The sequence below is a fragment of the Mytilus californianus genome, unplaced genomic scaffold (genome assembly GCF_021869535.1).
Source record: "Mytilus californianus isolate M0D057914Y unplaced genomic scaffold, xbMytCali1.0.p SCAF_14, whole genome shotgun sequence".
Classification (NCBI taxonomy): domain Eukaryota; kingdom Metazoa; phylum Mollusca; class Bivalvia; order Mytilida; family Mytilidae; genus Mytilus; species Mytilus californianus.
Window position 1 is genome coordinate 20,466,330 of NW_026262626.1, and position 21,782 is coordinate 20,488,111.

At 31.5% G+C, this 21,782-nt stretch overlaps 1 protein-coding gene and 1 long non-coding RNA gene across 2 annotated transcripts in view; both read right to left on the minus strand.

Moving 5' to 3' along the window:
* Positions 1-293: 293 nt before the first annotated feature.
* LOC127724362 (uncharacterized) overlaps positions 294-21,782 on the minus strand; it is a 55,326-nt gene continuing 33,837 nt past the window's right edge. Inside the window, exon 2 of the long non-coding RNA XR_007992461.1 lies at positions 294-605. This is a non-coding gene — a long non-coding RNA (uncharacterized LOC127724362). The remainder of the gene's footprint in view (positions 606-21,782) is intronic.
* On the minus strand, positions 16,189-19,470 carry LOC127724356 (uncharacterized). Its single transcript, XM_052231297.1, has 4 exons — positions 19,304-19,470; positions 18,471-18,632; positions 17,931-18,061; positions 16,189-16,287 (listed from the first exon to the last, which is right to left on the minus strand). Exons 1-4 carry the CDS (start codon positions 19,335-19,337, stop codon positions 16,216-16,218), a joined length of 399 nt encoding a protein of 132 aa, XP_052087257.1. The 5' UTR covers positions 19,338-19,470; the 3' UTR covers positions 16,189-16,215.

Sequence of the window (21,782 nt, forward strand, 5' to 3'; positions counted from 1 at the left end):
TTTTACTGTTCAGTCTGTTTTTTGTGATTTACATTTGATGTGACTCTGTACTTATGTATCCGTCATACTTTGAACGACATAATTATTTTATTTATTAATAATACTTTTACTGTTAAGTCTGTTTTTTGTGATATCCGTTTGATCTGACTCTGTACTTATGTATCCCGTCATACTTTGAACGACAAAATTATTTTATGTCTACCTGTGTGAATTTCAAACGCGCGATTTTACGCTAGTACTTAAAACTTTCCATCCTTAAGGGTGGATTTAACATAAATAAATAAAATCGTATAATTAAAAAGCAAAATGAGGATGTTAAATTTGATGTATGCCTTTTTGTGCTTCTTCGTTGCATTGTTTTTATAGTGATTAAGATGATAACGCAATGTTGACTGCTGTACCCCTATTTTTGACATTTTTACCTATTGTGTCTGTTTTGTTCACGCATCGTTGTCAATATAATGGAATTTGATGCGACTGTCATACAAGCGAGAGGTTTAGCTAGCTATAAAACCAGGTTAAATCCACCATTTTCTACATAAAAAAAATGCCTGTACCAAGTCAGGAATATGACAGTTGTTATCCATTCGTTTGATGTGTTTGAGCTTTTGATTTTGCCATTTGTTTAGGGACTTTCCTTTTTGAATTTTCCTCGGAGTTCAGTATTTTTGTGATTGTACTTTTTGAATGTTTTTTTTTCACGGCAGTTAGATACTATATACGATTCCGGATGGGAATCTGAATAGTTTTTGCTTTATTCAACAGTTAACTATATAAAGGACGGGGCATGGCACCAGTGGAATATCGATACACACAATGTAGGACAGATAAAACTCGTCTAGAAATAAAAGACAGAACATCGTCCTGATGTGTTGCCGCCTTGTGTCAAATATCATACGATAAAAGAATTATGTTCTTGACACGAATTTTGACCAAATTTCTAGATCACCTTAAGGTAATGATGATATTCGTCTTATGTCAATACAGCTTCAATCCAAATATCACATGGCGTGTTAAAAGATGCAAAATGTTTGGCCCCAAAAAAAAACATAAAAGAAGTGTAAAAGAACAACAAGAAAGAGAAATAGTATATATGTTACAGTGAATTTGTATAATCAGGGATTATATAGAACCCCTAAAATTTTCAGGGATTATGTAGAATAACTGGTCAGTTCAGTGATTATATATAATCACTAATATTTACAGGGATTATGTATAATCACTAGAAAAAACGTCAGGGATTATACATAATAACTGAAATGAAAAAAACAGTTTTGTTTATAATGAAAGTGAATGAAATTTTAATAATTTATTCTGTAAAATTATATTAAAGCATCATTATGAAGATGAATTGTAAAAAAATAAAATCCAAAACATATATCAAAATGATAACCTCAATATATTAAGATGTTAGACAAAAAAAAATACTACACAAAATGTTAAAATGTTAAGCACAATATATTAAAATGTTACACAAAATATTAAAATTTTAAGCACAATATATTAATACATAACATGCATTGTGCATTTACATTTAGATCATAAATGTGCATTTGACGCTGGCTTTTTGCAAACAATACATGTCAAGTTATTGCTATCAATGGAAATGATGATATTATTAATTAAAATGTCTTCTACATTATATCGAAACCCTGTGTTGGTTATATCTTTACGATCACCCTCTGTGTTTAAAAGTTATCCTCTCCCCAACCAGAATCAAGCACTGATTTGGTATGAAACAATAGTATACTTATGAGAAGCAAATCGTAGAAATGTGCATATCATAAATGGTACTTTTGTTTCTGTATATTTAGTTTTTGCAACTTTTCCTATTCACAAAATTATTTTTGTGTCATATTTTTAAGATTTTTTTTATATATATATAGATATGCCCACCAGCCTCTCTCCCTCATCTCCCTCCTTTTTTAATGAATAGAGCATTAAAGAGCGTAATACGTATGAAATTATAAAGGATGGTAGCTGTCTTTGAAAAAATAAAATACTGACTTTGTCAGCAGATAGTTATAAGCAGCAGTTTTGTCTCCTTTACTTGGTTCTTTTGTCATCAAAAGTAACAATGTCATTGTATTTGTTCCTTGTCCATGTCCTATTTTTTCCCTCTACAATTTGCAGTAACTTTTGAGCATACGTTTACTCCAACCCATGCAACACCTGTGTGTATACCATACTTATTTGTTTTGTGAAATAATGTGGTTCAACAGTTATAAAATATCACTGGAAAAAATGTTCACTTAAGATTACCTAGTGGATCAGGAATGAAAATTGTTCACTTCAACTTGCAAAGTAATAAAAAAAAGATTATTTGACTATCTTTTTTTTTAAGTATTTATAATCCCTGATATTATATTAGGGAATTTGTAAAATAATTAGTAAAATGTTCAGTGATTATACAAAATCACTGGTCACTTTCAGGGATTATATATAATCACCAATGATTTCAGTGATTCTATATAATCCCTGAAAAATCAGGGATTCTACATAATCCCTGATTATACAAATTCACTGTAACATATATATCTTGTTTGACTGAAAATCAATATTCTAAAGTTTAAAGTTTGGAATAGCACATCTTTATGCTAAACAAATATGGAACGAAACCTAGATAAATAGGGACCATTTCAACATTATTTCTAATAACATTTGCATCCATTGTCATATTAGACTTATCAACGGGATTGTACTTACATGAGCAACACGACGGGTGTCACATGTGGGACAGGATCTGCTTACCGTTTCGGAGCACCTCAGATCACCTCCGATTTTTTGGAGGGGTTCGTGTTGCTCTGTCTTTAGTTTTCTATGTTGTGTTTTGTGTTCCGTTGTTTGTCTTTTTGTCTTTTTCTTTCTTTTTTTTTTGCCATGGCGTAACGTTGTCAGTATATTTTTGAGTTGTGAGTTTGAATGTCCCTTTGGTATCTTTTGCCTCTCTTTTATTTCATCTGATCTGTATCAAGTAGAATGAAGCGTTAAATATAAAGTTCAAATGCCTTATGTTTTAATATAATGGACAACTCACCTCCTTTTGGATAAAGTAGATCCATTTGTGTCTGGTTCAAAACTCTTTTATTTTTCAGCTGTTGGATCTTTTTGTATTCCTTACTAAGTGAACTTTTTAAACATACAGGGTGAAATTCGTTGTCAAATATTTTACGCACAGCTAATGGCGAAATTCCTGTCAACATAAACTGGACAATCATGAAGTTTTTTTCGTTGTCTGATATTGACTCCATAGCGAATTATTAGTTTATTGCTGCTGACTGTCAGACCTGCTTCATACTTTTAGCATCTAAATGGATATCGTAAACGTTGTAATGGGAAGTGAACTATATTCAATCTATCAATTTTCCTGTAAAATGATAAAAATAATAAACTGTTGACACAGAGACATGTCTCGCTTTTTTGTTATTTTCATAATTAAATACAAATGTTGAAACCAAAATAGAAATACTTTAATATGTAAGTTATGCAACAGTTTTAAAGTCAATAGACCGTGACTGAGTGGGCGGGGTCAATAATCTCAAAGGAAATGAGATTGTCGATGATTATCATACAGCTGCATATCAAATATCATTGACCTACCACTATATATATATATAAAGCTAGTGGCTACCCATAAACTGACTTTATCACTTACTTACAAATTTTTTACGACGCCGACGACCCTGGAAACAGCATACCCTCGTCTCGTTTTTTTGTTTCTACAGCCCTTGGATGATGTAAACTTCCCACAAAAACGTGTATGGTGCACGCCTTCTTTGTAATTAAATTATGGGTAATTTTGGATGGTGTAGATAGAATGTGTAAGGTGTATGGTGCAAAGCTGTAACGTGTATGGTGTAACGTGTATGGTGTTATGGAACAAGGTGCATGGTGTAATGGTGTATGGTGTATGGTGTATGGTGTATGGTGTAATGGTTTATGGTGTTAATGGAAAGTTTACACCATCAAAGAACTGTATCAAGGCCAGACAAAATATGAACAAAAATATTCAGCAAACTATGAAAACAAGTCGATACTCCAATTCTTTTCTATCTGATCAAGACGGTGGTACCACTGTTACATAACGTATAATCTTTTGTGACAGCATACAAAATAAAATTTAAAATTAAATGCCTGTAATATTTTAATGTTTTAAGTTAATCATTTACTAGACTCTTTTAAAAAAATTTCTTCAGAAAATGTTTACCAAATATCCAATTGCAATTTTTTTTATGATAAAATAAATGAGATTTTTACCATTACCTTATGTAATGTAAAGATAAGCATGACAGCCACCATAGTGAAATCTTAATACTAGCTTGATTTCTTCCTTTTTGCAATGCAAACAACAAAATTGCACAAGTCCGTATCATTGTTTACACATTATAAAAGTCTGATTTTATTGGAAAATACAGTACATTTTACAAATCGATATCGTGGTTTAGCAATACTAAATAAAATATTCAACACCTTATTTCAAATCAATTGACATGTATGCAGTTGAAAAATGTTAAACTACTTTTACCGTTTATCAGCTTTGTTTATGTTCCGGTCTGTTTATTCACTCATAAAATTTGAAGTTTTGTTGTGAATTGATCTTCTCTACTGTGAAGTATTAATCTGTTTATTCCACACCTGATTATTTATTTAAATTTAATTTCGAATAAGCGCCTGTTTTTCACTAACCATATTTATGATTAGACGTTTATTTGACATATTGACTGCTTTATACCTAATTTGTAATTTCATGTAAAATGAATATTGAACTTACCATTTAAGAAATTATAAAAATGGCGGATTGTTTTCATGGTGTGTATCGGTAACTTTTTCATCCAAGATCGATCAGCTCTTTAATATTGATTAGTTTAATGGAAACATTAATCTTCGGTTTATATTTTCCTACATACAAGTGCAATCTCAGTACACATGGTACGGGGAACTATTATGTATATTAGGGGTGGGATATATGAATAACCTGATTCTGGAATTTGCGAACATATCTTATTCCCGTTGAATGAGGGATAAAATCAACATGAGAAACCGATATTACTTTCTCATGTTTCTTGCAAATACAGTTAAATTTCATTTATTAAGATTTATTTGAGACTGATAAACGCATATTTGAAATAAAAAAACGGATTTACTTAAGGGTTAAAATTAGAGAAAAATGTTCAATAAATGGAAAATAGATAAAGTGCATAATGTGCAAATGAACAAGTTTAACACATTATTGTGTATAAAAGATAACAAAACAAGAACGATGGTGTATTGATATCTTTTTAGTTGTAAATACACTTTTGATATATTTATATACACACGTAGAGCAATATGATCACATGGGCCTGTACATGTACATACGACTATCCAGTTAAAATCTCACAAAAAGAAGGTGTATTGAAATAACATTTTAGAACCAATTCTAGGTAAAAAGAGCGCTGTTATTTATTTACATTTTACCGTCAGGTTTTTACATTTGAATGATTTCATAATCCGAAAGGAGTACTGTGCGGCTTCTGATTGGATGATACTTACATTATGTACATGATTGGAATTGAAAAATCCAGAATATCAAATTCATATTAAGAAAAGTGAATGTTATTTTAACAACAGTAAACAGTCAACTGCTTGCAAATAAATGTTTACAAAAATATCGAACTCCATGGTAAATTCAAATACTTTTCTGTCAGTTATCATTATTATTCTTACTATGACAACGAAACAATGCAGGTACATATAGCTTAGAATTGTCCAAAGACCATCCTGATCAGGATTATATTAAGACAGCTTTTGTTTACAGTCTAAGATGAACCTTAAAATGGTCCTACGATGGTCGTAAAATCGGTCATAAGATATGTCTTAAAAAATGTCTTTTGATACTTTCGAAAACCAGGCCTCTGGTATCTTAAATGAGTTTTTACAATATTTGTATAAATAGGTTTTGAAGGTTGTGTTTATGCATTGAATGTTCAATTTTAACTAATTTCTTTGTGATGGTTAGAAGACCACAATAACATTGACCATAATCAGTAAATTCATAACACAAATCAAACCATCTCCTCTGACACCTGAAATTAAAATTTAAAACTACAGAATATGAAAAGAAATTTTCTATTCATCTAGAAATGAACTAGCACAAATCAATTTATAAACAATGATAAGCATTGCGTTATCAAATTAGAGGCAACAATAATGAACTGTACCAATATTCAAATCTCACAAATCAATCAAAATCCCATAAGAGAATGGGTAAGTCGACAGGGTAAACGTCTCCTGCTATGCATACAACAGCCGCCATGCGAATCAACACTCAGTAAAAAAATTTGCAATCGGTAAATTAACAGTTCAGACGGCTGTCTTGGTATCTAGAGATATAAGACCATGAAAACTTTTCACTTGTGAGTTGAGAGGCAGATACATCGTATGGTTCTCTTAACTCATGTTGGTGACCATAAAACTTGTGTGGTGTCATTTCAGTCGTTCTTCCTCATTACTCTGTTGGAGCAAATTGTTAACACCAGAGGAGTTTTCAAAGGGTATATTACTGCTGAGAAATGGAAAATTGACAAATTAAAAATTAAAATTATCATGTCTGCGATATATCCTAGTTGAAAATCATCCAACTGTGTCAATATCGAGGAAAAGATTAAGATAAGAAGCAGACCTTCTAAGTTTTCTGGTATCCTCAATCACAGGTTCACTTAGAATAATTAGATGCAAACCTTGTGGACACTTTTGGGTGACTGGACATCTTTAACAAATCTGAAAGTCACATATTAAAACATAGCAAGAGTGTTTTTCTTTGTGTCTCAAAGACGGTTCTGTATGGATTCTGCTTCATATGAGTACAAACATAAAAATAAGTCGGCTAGTAACGGTGAACAAAAGGTAGCCATTGGAATACCGACTGTTTGTTTAAATATCAATCCACCTATGTCAGCAAATTTGTTGTCAATAAAAAAAAGTTCAGACTTTTGATGTTATCCTCTTCTTTGTAATTGTTGTTCGAATCATTGTGGTCCTTCACTTCATGACCTTAAACAATATATGTATGTCTATGTTTCTCATTTTTGTAGAAGGCAGCTGTACTTGACAAACGTCCAATCGCCTTTTTAAAACAGCTCAATATGAATCTTGATACGGACTATTCCAAATAGAAACGGACAAAAAGCATAATCAGCATAATTCCAATAATAAACAAAGCGTAGCACAACTAGCTATTGCGAGCTTTTTGCCCAATCATTAATTTTAGATGTTTGGTGTGGACGTTATGGCAACCCAACCAGTGGTATCGCTCATGGCTGTGCTTAACGATGACATTTGAAAATTCACTTCTCACAATCAAGCATTGCAGCTGGCGAAAAAAAAATTCCGAATTGTCAACACCCATACTGCATGCTTACGTAGTGATGTCAAATTGATAATCTTTAGAATAAGTTTATTCAAGATAACAGTAATATATTTTGATCGTACCATCCTTTACAATTTAGCTCCTTGAACAACATCACCGGTCAAATCTGGATTTTTTATTCCATACGTTATCAGATAATTACCGGTATTGTTAAACCAAAATTTTTTTTTTTTTTTAATTTTTACTGAAAATTTGAAGTAATTTGAGATTTGAGGTAACAATATTCTTGACTTGATAATCTATAAGTTATAAATAGAACACATTCTTAGGAAACTCAAACGTCACTACAGACACTGGTACAGCGAACGAGTTGGGAAATACAGACACTGTTAAAAAAGACTACAAAATAAATCGTTCTTTACAAAGAAAAGTTGAACAATAGGGAATGAACAATTGTCTCATTTGTCGTAAAAAATTGAAAACAACACGTTTAATAATTTCATGCGTCCGAAGCGCTTTTCTGGATTTACCTTCATCAGGAACGCTCAATGCCAAACATTTGAAATCCGAGTGATGTATAAGTACCGAAACAGTTGAAGAGCTATATAACAAAAATACCTAAAACAAATAGCCAAATTCATCTAAGGTCAACTTTGCCTGAGGGAGTTGAAACCTTAGTTTCTTTATAATTTCAAAATTTATAAACGGACAATTTTAGAAAAGTTTGTTATAAATCATGTCAGTACCGAAGTACTGACTACTGAGCTGATGATACCCTCGGGGACTGATAGTCCACCAGCAGAGGTATCGACCCAGTGATGTAAAAAATTGAAAACAACACGTTTAATAATTTCATGCGTCCGAAGCGCTTTTCATAATTCTCGTGTAAAATTGAAATATCCAAATAATGTCCAATATGACAATTATTGCTGTTCATATTAAAAAATTTTAAAGTAAAGTTCGATCCTAGTGATAAATTTCCGAAGTAAAAAAGAACAGAGTTCCAATGTCCCCCGCGTTGCACATATTTTATCTATCTAAGGACAATAAGTAAAAAAATTTAAAACAATTTATAAATATCTTAGAGAAATGAAGGCTTCCAAGAAAATGCAATACAATTTCTGTTATATTTGATTTTTCCAAGTGGCAAAACTCGTTTAAAATATTTGATCAGCACTTATTTTCAAAAGTGTCAAAGACATTGCTGATATAAGTCTATGATATAATTTTCATAAAATTCTAGCAAGAATTGTTCACATGACAGCGCTATAGCAATACAATTTTCCATATAATCAATATTTCCAAGGGACATAACTTTCTTAAAAAGAATTGATCGACACCAATTTTCAAATTTGTCTGAGACATTGATAATATTAACCTATAATATAAATTTCATAAATATCTGGCAAGAATTGTACACATGAGAGTGCTTACAATGCAATTTTCCGTATAATCAATATTTCCAAGGGGCATAAATCTTTTTAAAAATAATCGATCGGCACTGATTTTCGAACTCATCAAAAACATTGATGATATAAACCTATAATATAAATATCATAAACATCTGGCCAGAATTGTATACACAAGCGCGCTCATAAGGCAATTTTCCATACCCAACTATATCAGTCCTATTCAGGACCGATAACACTGTCGATAAATATTGGCGGGTGTACAATGTTGTTGAAATCAGAGCAATTGTATTATATGTCTCTGTTGAAATGTATACAATAACATCTTTTTGTATACAAATACAAGTTAAACTTTCAATATCGATTTATTTAGTGCCTGGATTTTGCTTAAAATATTGAATTAATCAAAATAAATGACAACATCATATGCAATGAAATCTCGTTTAATTTTCTATGAAAATAAAAAAAAATCTATTTAATATAAAACTTGAATCAGAATATTTCTTCAAAACAATTATCGTAAAACATAAATATTTGATTATTTTTTTAAGCAAAAATCAACTTTTCAAAGAATTTTTCTTAATATTCATATTTTCTTACAGTTCTTTATGAAATATATATTTCTTCTGTTGTGTACACGGGGAAGAGAAGATATTTATTTGTACGTTTATGAAAACTTTTGTATATCACAAAATCTAAACTCTGGAAATACATGTATACACAGGATGTTAATGTCACCTGGTGGCTTTTGGTTTGACACAATTCCTTTACACTACCTGACAATATATTGTAACATTATAACCCAAGTCAGAGTTCACCTGTTCGTAAAGGGATTTTAAAGGTACATAATATTTATCTATAATAATTGTTGGGCATTTTTTCTTTCTCTTGGGACGAAAACATTTTTTTTTTCCAAAAGGAATATAAATATATATTTCTAAAGAAAGATAAAGTATACAGAAAACAGGGAAAATACCTTTAAAAAAAGTAGCGAAAAATAATTTTATTATAAATTTCAGTGTTAACTATTTTCTGGGAACAGTATATCCTGGATATCTGTCAAAATAATTGTTCCCGTGTTGTTTTTTTCACTTCACACTTGGAATAATTTATTTTTCATCAAGAAATTTTGAAATCAATCATATCGAAATATCATCAAAGAAATTGACAGCACAGATTCTGCATGAAAAATGCACGATGATTTTAATTAATGCGACATTTTCATATACACCCGCCATTTAGAAAAATCCCAAAAAATCACTTTTTTCAAATCGATGTGGGACGGAATTTGCTCTAAAATTAGACTGTTTTAAGTAGAATATTTCGCCAGATATATGTTTGAATATTCTGAATCGATTTGCAAAGTATAACTTTTTTTATTTATGGAATTTGTGAATTTGAAGCACAAGTAGACATGGGGTCGCTAGATTTTAACATTGAGTCAACAGGGAAATAACGAGAAAAAGTACGATTTTTACGAATCTCCAATGACGTAATTTTATCAAAAATCAAACTGTCAGAACCAACATCTTTAGATATAATTATGTGTGAATATCAAGGATTGATTTGCAAAAGTTAAAAAACGGGTCAAGTTGATGAGAAAATTAAACTTTATTGAAGCACCTATGCAATTTAAATGGGACAAAATAATTCAAAATGGCGGCTCGCTATACGTCATAAAAGTCACGTGATATCTTACTTAGTTGGATATGCATATAATTAATATTACCAAGGGTCACAACTCTTTAAAAATAATTGATCGGCACTGATTTTCGAACTCGTTCAAGGCATTTCTTATATAAACCTATGATAAAAGTTTCATAAAAATCTGGCAACAAGTCTACACATGAGAGCGCTAACGATGCAATTTTCCATATTATTAATGTTTCCAAGGGGTATAACTTTTTTTTAAAATAATTGATCGGCACTGATTTTCGAATTCGTTTCGCGGGGGACAAAAATCAATAGTATCATCAAGATAACGATAATTGTTATAAATTTCTTTAAATTAGAAATTACACGTTTTCTAAATTTTGCCATAATCAGCGATTTATAACAATATACTTGTAGAATGAAGGCTGCAATTAAAGAGGTGTTATTGGTGTTCATCAGAATATATAAAACCTGTCGATAAATTTTATTGCCGAAACATACATATATGTTCCCAAGGCTAAATGCACAGCTTTAACCATCCAATAATAGATAATTACAAAAGAAAGTTGTTTTGAGTTGTAACAAAAAATTTGCTTTCAGATTTTTTGAAGGCTTATTTGATTAAATATGAAAACTTTTGTTTGATAAGATTGTGTTGAAATATTGCTCAGATGTCAAACAGTCATAATTGAATTGCAAAGAGCAGTAAAAGAACATAATTTATCAAAAAGCATGCAAAAACCTTATTACATCCTTATTTCAATATGCTTTATGAGGGTGTGGATGGGGGTTTACAGAATAGAGAATAATGGGCAAAAAATGTAAAGAATAGAGAATAATGAGGTGTTAAAATATAAAGAATAGAGAATGATGAGCAAAAATTATAACGAATAGAGAAAAATGACCTAATAATTTAGGAATATAGAAATGGAGAACGCAACCCCCCCCCCCCCCCTTTCCCATCCAGACTCTTCCTTTGTTACAAAATAAAATAGAGATTCTTCGAGCAAAATGATACCTCTTTCCTACCAAAGTCCATAATTTGCGAAGGGAAACCCTAAAAGTAATTGATATTAGAATCGAAATAGGAGGTGCACCATGGCATTATATGATGTAGATTCTGAAAAAAAATCATCAAATGTTGATTAAGGGTTAACAGGTAGAAGGGATATACATGTGTAATGTAGTGTGTAAATGATTTCCTGATGGAAACCGCAAAATGATTCTAATAAAAAAAAACATAATGGTAGATGATAAAGCCTTTAGGTATTTTGTATTAAGCTTGACGATATCTGACTTGAAAAGTCAATCGAAAGCGACGTTGTCGAAACCGGAAGTATTTTTGTGCACTTATATCATGTTAAAGAACCTAGAAACCATATATTTTCAGAATCAGTATGAATCAACTTTCATATAAGCTCAAAGTGACATTTCCTAAACTGGAAGTAGCAAATTATCTCCCTAATTGCAAGCACTTGTATATTGAAACCATATATTGTTCGAATCAGTGCAATGAAAGCTATCATATGAAACCGGATGCGACATTTTGTACGTCGAAGGAAGCCAATTAGCTTTCTTTTTTGAAAAAGGAAATACGTAGAAACCATATATTTTTGAAAAGTGTATTAATAGTAAGTTTTCAGATAACCCCGGAAGTGACTATTTTCAACCGGAAGTAGCTGAACTTTCTTTTTTATTTCTAAGAAAAAACTATAAACTATATATTTGTTTTACAATCTGTAAGATGTATTATCTTCTGACACCGTTTTTGTTTACAAAGGTAACATTTTTGTAATTAAAAAAGTTTTGCATTTCTATATGTAAGTTCTTAACAACATGTGAGGTGTAAAACCCTTCAATTGTTCTCTGAACAATTGGTTTTTAGTTGTTGATTACATTATTATTTTATTCACCGTTTTATAGTCTAATGCATTCTGGTTAATATTTTCAACTGCGTATGCCAAAACGTTGTGATTGGTTAAAAACGTCCCAAACAATGGATATTTATCTAATGAGGTGACGTTACTTTCATTTTATGGTACGAACAAGGAAATAATCAATTGTCCTTCAGATTCTGAAATGTTGAATAAGTCACAACCGATGAGTAAGTATCAACCAAAAGCAGATTGGTAAATTATTTTAGTCTCACCCTAAAATATTCATAAATGTATGAAGCATAGATCTAACCCTTATATATAAAGTTGAAATTTTCGAAAGGATAATGTTGGTTTTCAGGACAAAGAGTAAACAACACCGTAATCAATGATTGGTTGGAGTGCCCGAAGAGAACCACCACCCTTTGGCTGGAAACCTGACAATCTTCTTCAATTAAGATTGGAGTCTAAAGCACCTGCCACGTGTGGGATTCGAACTCACAACTTCAGTGTTGACAGGCTAGTGGTACTGTAGATGATTTAACTACTAAGACTACTCTGCCACCGAGGCCCCGTACCGTAATCGAGAGAAACAACACACCCTTTGAAAATGAAAATTACAACATTAAGTTCTTACAAGCATTGGAGTGCTTCGCTGTTTCATACTTTTATGAAAGATGTGGTTTGTGTGGTTGTTTAACTATGGGAAAAGTGTAATGTATCTCCTTTGTGCATATACTCATAATTGTGGTACTGTAAGCACGTCTAATTAGATGGGACGTATTATCGTATACTGTAGTTTGTCCGTGAAAACTTCCTACAAAAACTCAAATTTGCTTTAACCAATTTACACACAATTCTAATAGAACATTAGGATAGATAGAAGAAAGCTTAAGTTTTTATTTCATATTGTTTTGGTGACGTCATTCCAGAGATAATGTTTGATTTTGAAGGAAGTTCACAGTTATATAGGAATTTAACGGTCAGATTGATAAAAGGTAATATTCTACCTGTCATGCAATAGATCTAGTATACTTGGATTAATTTACTACAAACTTTACACTGTTGTTGGTATTTGTTAATCTAGACTCGCTTTGGATTTTATACATTTTATGGATTGTCGATCCAGAGTCATGTGACTATAATTTTAAAACAATCATTTTTGATGCAACAATTATTTGCATATGAATACACTCATGCATTTTTTCGTACACAGCCATTTTACTAACTTGTTATTAGATCATGTAGATGCCTCTTCAATATTAAAGATCATTCTGACAAAAAACTTTAATGCAGAATTCGGGGGTATCGTGTGCTCTTGGCTTACTGTTATTATTTATTTATTATTTTATATACATATATATATATATATATATATATATCAATTGGTTTTAAAACATGGAATACATATTGCTGTGTGTTTATTTATTCACCATTCTCTAGAGATATAGGGGAAGGGTTCAGATCTCATAAACCATGTTTAACCCCGCCGCATTTTTGAGCCTGTCCCACGTCAGGAACCTCTACCCTTTGCTAGTCTTGTTTTTTTTTTTTTTAATTTTGGTTCATTTGTATGTTTCGGAGTTTAGTGTGGCGTCCATTTTGCTGAACTAGTAGTCGTTATTATTTGAGGGCCAGCTGAAGCCCGCCTCTGGGTGCGGGATTTTTTTTCGCTGCGTTGAAGACCCATTGGTGTTTTTGGGCTGTTTTCTGTTCTTTGGTCAGGTTGTTGTCTCTTTTACACATTCCCATTATACATTCTCTTTTTTATGTATTCTGACAAAACTCTTGAAGATGCTTGGCAGTAATAAATATGTTTTTTAAGTGTTGGTGTATATGCATATAGTCAGATGAGCACTCAAAAACTTGTTCATCCTTGCCCCTCCTCTTATTCATCAATATGAATTGACGCGACATTATATAGCAGGGTAAAATTATTCATTGATGGGGTATTGGGTCGGGTCTTGAATACCCATACAGTTACTTTTTTCGTAGTTAATATATTCTCCTGTCCGTTACATGTTCCCAATTCTATATCTTATACTAGCCAATAGAATCTTTCCAACATCATAAGACAAACAAAGAGAACCGATATTTGTTACGTAATAATTCTAAGATATAAAACTAATAGCTTCGCACCGTGATGCGAAGCAAAAAGGAACTGGTAGTGTTATTGCTTGTTTTCATTCTAGTTAATGACCTTTTGACGAAAGATGCTATTAAATGTTTAATCATTTCGATTTTAAACGTTGTGCATACACATATCTAGAGACCAATTTTTCACAAATGTGTTGACCTTCCTTTCTCGATTCGTCCTTTTCATATTTTTCATGTCTAGCCTTTAATACCCGTCTATACCGTTTGGGTTTTTCTCATTGTTGAAGGCCGCACGGTTGCCTATACTTGCTTACATCCACTTCATTTGAACTTAGTTGGATAGTTGTCTAATTGGCAATCATAGCACATCTCCTTATTTTTATATTAACACAGATGATACGATAATACAAGAATAGTTTTATAATGGACCTTAAGTGGAATTTCCGTTTACGGCATTTATTAGGGTCCGAGAGGGGTTTACAGAACAGAAGAATATTGGTCAAAACTTGCAGAATAAAGGGCGCAAAAATAAAGAGTAGAGAAAGATACTGTTAGAACATCTTTCGGAAAATTAAATAGGCACCACTGATTAATCATAATAGTAAATAAAATACATTTTGTTTCGAATCTTGTGTTAAATTGTCACTTAAAATGCCTCCGAAAATACGTGGGCTATACCTAGGCTAACACTTTAAACTAAACATGCCTTAGCCATTCCCTCAAATCAGTACCGTCAGAACAAATATTTTCGTCTGCAAGACTGAAATTTACCAAGTTGCAAAACCGACTGTACAAAATAATAGTTGACAAGAAAATGTTTCCAAATAAAAAATATTCGTTGCATCCTATGGTGACCCTCAGTGAATAGTTAAACTTCTAATCCTTACGCCTTTGTAAACATTAAATGTGTGTTCTTACCGATTACCAAATACTATTGATTGATATGGTTTTTCCTTGTTATAATTTTTAAATAGTTGTTCATTAAATCAGATTGATTAGATTATTGTTTTTTTTTTACTTAATTAGTACCTGTAGGTAGTGAGCTATTAATTATGGTGTGTAAGTCTTTGTCCCAGATACTTATGTAGATTGTTTTCGTCCTTTGAACAACAAACCACAGAATGTAAAATACGTATTTTTTTCATTTTTCTGTATTGTCGATATATTCCTTTAAAATATAAATACTTTAAAATAGGCAAAAGAAATAAAGAACAGAGAAAAATAGCAAAATAAATAAAGAATAGAGAAAAATAGGCAAAAGAAATAAAAAAATAGACAAAAATAGACAAAAGAAATAAAGAAAAGAGAATAATAGCAAAAGAAATAAAGAATAGAGAAAAATAGCAAAAGAAATAAAGAATAGAGAAAAATAGGCAAAAGAAATAAAGAATAGAGAAAAATAGGCAAAAGAAATAAAGAATAGAGAAAAACAGGCAAAAGAAATAAAGAATAGAGAAAAATAGGCAAAAGAAATAAAGAATAGAGAAAAATAGCAAAAGAAATAAAGAATAGAGAAAAATAGGCAAAAGAAATAAAGAATAGAGAATAATGGAGTGTTGAACTATAAAGAATAGAGAATAATGAGCAAAATAAATAAAAATTCCAGAAAATGGTCTACAAAAAAGAATAATGAAATGAGGGCCCCCTCCCCTCCATGTAGACCCTAAAAAATGATGGAAATAAATTTCATTATGTTTGGCATAATTTTGCATGTTTTGATTATAATTTCAATGTTTTAATATCAAATAAGGCATTGAAAAAGCTACAACTTGTTGCTGGTGTCAAATTTTATTTTGCAGGATAGATACGTCATATTCTTCAACAATCTGCAGCATTAAGATGGAATGGTACATTTTACGCCGTACTGAGTCGAAATTTCTACTCCGTCGTAATAGCCAAGAACTTGCTAAAAAATAAAAATAATGTAATACATGTAAGAGTTATATATGCATTTACATTATCACAATAAAAACAGGTTCCAATACTTTAACATACACAAACATCAAACAATCACAAGAAATATATAAAAAATCTCAATATGAATCTTAGGAAATATGACGTCTTTAAGGCAACCACCTAACAAACAAAACACAGACATCTTAATGTCAGCATAATTATGTTTTCATTGGTAGACAAGCATCCATTATATATATATGGAAATCTTATGTTCTGAATCGATCGTAGTGAGGGGCCTCGATTGACGAGTGATCTAAGTAGTTCAACTACTGTATCACTAGCCTGTCAACACTGAGGTTGTGAGTTTGAACCCTGCACGTGGCAGGTGCGCTCGATTTCAATCTTAATTGACAAGGATTATCAGTTTTTCTGAAAGTGGCGTTAAACACCAATCAATCAATCAATCGATCGTAGTGTTGACAAATTTTCAATCAATTCAAAGGGAAGATTTTAGTGCATCTAATTCTTTAAAAAACATCACACATCATCCTCAAATGACCGTAAGTGGTCAGAATATAATTTTCAACTAAAGATATATATTTGTTATAAACTCGTTATATACTCTATTTGATCCGAAAGTTCAACACCTTATCCTCCACCTTACCCATCAATTTCAGATCACACGGCCACGTGTTTTTGAACACCATTCTTAAAGTGGCACGGTAGTATTTACTTTCCGGAAACGAGGTTGCTCTTTTGTGTACAATGTATCTGAACACTGTGACTGGACAAATATACAGCATCTACTGAACGTATTTTCCCAAAACTGAGGGATGGATCAGGTGTAGAAAAATATGAAATAATTTTACATACAGTTGAAAATGATTTGATGAGAATTGTTTTTTAATTTTTATATTTACTGCATGATAAAAGACCTAAAAGCACAAGTGACCTTAGGTTATAAAGATAGCAGAAAAAGCAAACGGTCATCATACATAAAATCATTCTCATTTATCTCTTAACATTATAATGAAGTATTTCAATAAACTGTATGTAGGTTCTGGGTCAGTGTTAGAAAGTAGTGAAAATTCTAAAAAGGCTATCATTATCCCTATGGCCCAGGAAATACTACCGTGCCACCTGAAATAATATAACAATTAGAAAAGTAAAATAAAAAAAACCAGGCATAAACGGAACAACTAATCTAAATATCGTCTTAAGTCAACTTTGCCTCAAAGCGTTGCATTATTAGTTAAATTACATAAATTTTAGTTAAATTACATTATTCATAAATTGCAGGATTAATACTTAAACACTTCGTGTTGCTTAGTCTTTAGTTTTGTATGTTGTGTCTTGTGTACTAGTATTTGTCTGTTTGTCTTTTTCTTTTTTAAGCATGGCGTTGTCAGTTTATTTTCAATCTATGAGTTTGACTGTCCCTCTGGTATCTGTCGTCCCTCTTTTAAACTATATCATACAATTATGTCAGAACTATATTAATTGGCGCTGGGTAAGTGTTATGTGTCTGGACCTACTTAGTGGTAGCTATATACTATACATATATTATCACAGTGCGTAAAGTGTTATTGGTATTAAATTTCCTAAATTTTGATTATTTGATCATTTTACTATTTTATCCTTATCGATACATACTGAGCAACTATTTTGACCGTTGTATCCCTTTTGCATCACATGTGTTGAGATTAAACTTGAACGAGTACTTGTTGTAATACCAAGAGTTACATATGGGGAACTGAACTGAGTAGTCAATTCAATGTATGAAGCTGAAAAAAGATATAAAATATTCGTTTATCAATTTATAGAAGTAAACATTAATAGTAAGTATGTTCACCATATCTATAATATTAAATGAGCGAATTTGGCGGATTTCCTTGAAAAGGCTTATTCAAGCTGAAAGAGTTATAGTTTAGATTGTGCAGGTTCTTCTAGCATTACCATGCAAGCTCTTTCAATCATAAACTATTTTGCGTTTCTTTTTTACAAATGCATTTTGTTTGCTATTTTGATAATCAAATTCTCCCCACTATAGAACATTCTGGAATGTCTTTTGACACCACAAATATTCATACAAGGTTTTAGGATTGATTTTTTTTTACAAAAGATAGAATAAAACTGTCCCTTTATCCCTCTGAAAAAAATAGTTATTTGCAACATTGTTGTCAGTCAACTTACGTTCATGCTCTCCTCGAATAGTAGGCACAGCTGAAGGAATTGCTGGTCCACACTCAAGGTCGCCCATCAGAATAACTTGACTTTGTTGTTGGAATTTATCATTTATACATTCAGCTTGCTCTAGGTTCTCATTTGCAAAAGAGCCGAAATACTGCGTATCAGCTGATCGAATATAAATATTAGACAATTAAAGCAATTAATGTCAGTTAATAAGATTTGTATATATTTTTTTTCATTTTAAAGACGTGTTACAGTTGAATTATTCATGTATGTAAATGCAGAGCTTGATCGGATGTGTTAATTACATTTCAATATTTGGACTCACTGAGCGTCTTTCATTGCAACTTGTTTTAAGTTGTTCCTGTGCTAAAGATATCTGTAAAACTTGTAATTCCCTAGCAATGTTTACGGCTTAATTCAAATATCATCAAATCTCAAAATAGACATTTAGTAAATTAAAGATGAAGAAAGTAACGCCGATGTGTCTGAGACTGAGAACGTTGCAGGTGCATTCGACTCCAATCTTAATTGACTAAGATTGTCGTCAGTTTTCGTACCAAAGGTCGGAGGTTCTCTTCGGGCACAGGCTTCCTCCACCAATAAAAGGTGACGTCCACGAAATAGCAAAGAGTACTGAAAGTGGCGTTATACACCAATCAATCAATCAATATAAGACTGATATTTTTCCACCCTTACATTAAGAAAACAGTGATAAATTATTTCCGACATAAAACAACCCAAGTTGTTTAAACAAATATCTTATTTTCCACCTCCTAGCAGATTTGTATTCAATGGGTCTTTGAAATAATTAAACATATTAAGGAAATACTTACGTTCGTAATATTTATCATTTGAAGCTAGTTGCATATTCGTGCAAGCTATAGTACGACCTGCAATCTAAAATAACAGAACAATGAACAGTAAATGCACATGTATGGGGTCTGGATGGGTATTAACAGAATAGAGAATAATGGGCAAAAAATATAAAGAAAAGAAAAAAAAGGACCAAAAAAAAAAAAAAAACAAAATTGAGAATAATGAGGTTCTTAAATATAAAGAATAGAGAAAAATGGCATAAAAAATTAAAGAATACAGAAATCAAGGACCCTCCCCCCCCCATTCTACTTTCTGTTTAAACGACCTTTCGGGATCCTCAAGTTTTGTCGTAATGATACACATCTTCAAAAGTTGCAGGCAGACATTTCATTGGTTGATATAAAAGTTATCAAACTAGAAAGTAGGACGGAGTGTTATCAGAATGATCATTGTCAGAAAAATGAATAAAAATAAATTGAAGAGAAAAAGTTAAATATATGTTTTACATGTATACATACTTCAACAATTAATTTGCCTTTTCTGTTGGCCTGTTTTTCATTAACATAAAAAGATGATTCCGCGTTTTCTATCGGTGCTTTACTAAGTATCATGTTTCCAGCAACGTTAATATTTTTAGCGCTAAATACACATTTTGCTAACGCATTTGCAGGTCCGGCAGTACCAACACAGGTAAGACACTCTTGACTCAACGCTGACCAAGCACTACATTTTTTGATACCACAATCTAAAATATATTCAATATCGGTCTGGTCACTGCATCTTCTTGATAGGCATAATAGTTTCCAGAATGTCCTAAATCCAGAACAAGGGGATTTCCCTGCGGGTAAAAGGTTGTTGTTTAATCCATGAATTGAGCTGTAGACATTTGAATATTTAGCAACTACAGCATTTGTTACACTCTGTATATCATCCTCGTGGAAAATCTGAAAAAACATATCAAATGAGGTAGAACAAACAAAATAAATATGAAAGGAATCGGATTTTTAAAATTGAATGTACTTTGGAAGGTTCTCAAGGTAAAGTCTTACCAACATACGAACTGCTAATACAAAGGAGTAATGAAACAATTATTTACATCTTAAATGCAATTTTAATGGAGAAACTAAAACAAATCAACATAAACGCATATCTAGGTGTCAACAAAAACACTAGATCACAAACCAGTGTACAAAAAAATAAGAAATGAAATTTGTTTTAACTTTCCGACCAATTTCATTACTAATTCGGTCATAAAGTTGCTCAGTTGTAAGTATTATATTTTGGGGATGTAGACCAATGTTCAGGAACATAATCTTCCGTGTCATGAGGGTCTGGATGAGGTTTACAAAATAGAGAATAATGGCCAAAATGTGCAGAATAAATGGCAAAAAAAAAATAAAGAATAGAGATAAATATAGGGCAAAAAAATAAAGAACAGACAAAAATATAAAAAGTAGAAAATAATGGGCAAAAATATAAAGAGATTGAGAAAAATGACGTAAATATTACAGAAATGAAGGACCCCGAAAATTCAGAACCTCAGTTATTGGTATGTTTGTGTTAGTCATTTTCTAAAAAGTTTTTTAAGTAACACATGTAATTAAATTTTTTTTAACACGAAAACTTTGAAAAAAAAATATGTTGCTGACTATTACAAATACGCAGAATGATGTATCCTCTTATGTCAATTATTTACACAAACCTGGTTTAGACAAACAACATCTGCGTCTACGGATAGTAGTGCTGCAGGAAGTTTATCTAGTCTGGTGTCTTGATTTGGAACTGAAGGTACCAATTTGGCATTGAGAGCCAAAAAAGTTTCGGCTATACCATTGCCATTTACGTTTGGTTTACTGTACGCTGGACAATTTAAAATTCCACCAGAAATCAAATTGATCGAGCTCATTAAGAGGCAAAACACGAATTGCTGTTTTATCCACATCCTAAGAAATAAAGGAATAAATATATTCATATATGCATATATATGTGATGTATATTCATATATGATAACAAATTAATGGGGTACCCAACACTTTAGACTTAAATAGATTTGGCTCGTTTAATTTTCAAAATTTTTTGACAAAATATTTACTTTGACCTGTTGACAAAAATATAAAACTTTCAAGAAATTTGATCCACACTATTTACAGGAATAATTTCCTTGGATATATAGCAGTTTGACAAACACTAACTTTGATCATTGAGAAGCTTGATTTCTCTATACTAATAGTATGTGATTGATACGTTCAGCTGATTTTTGGAGAGTTAACTCCCTTAGGTGTTCTGTACCTCCTTAAATGAAAATTAAAAGTGTTTTGATACTTTCAACCAAAGCGGACAATAAAACTCAAGTAAAGAATTAGATAGTAAAACCGTGATTTGAACACAACACAATATAACTATCTACCTTAACTTGACTTGATGTCCGTTATTATTCCTCATTTACTTATAATAAATAACCTAAAATATTTGGGGAAAAAATGAACATTTTACTTA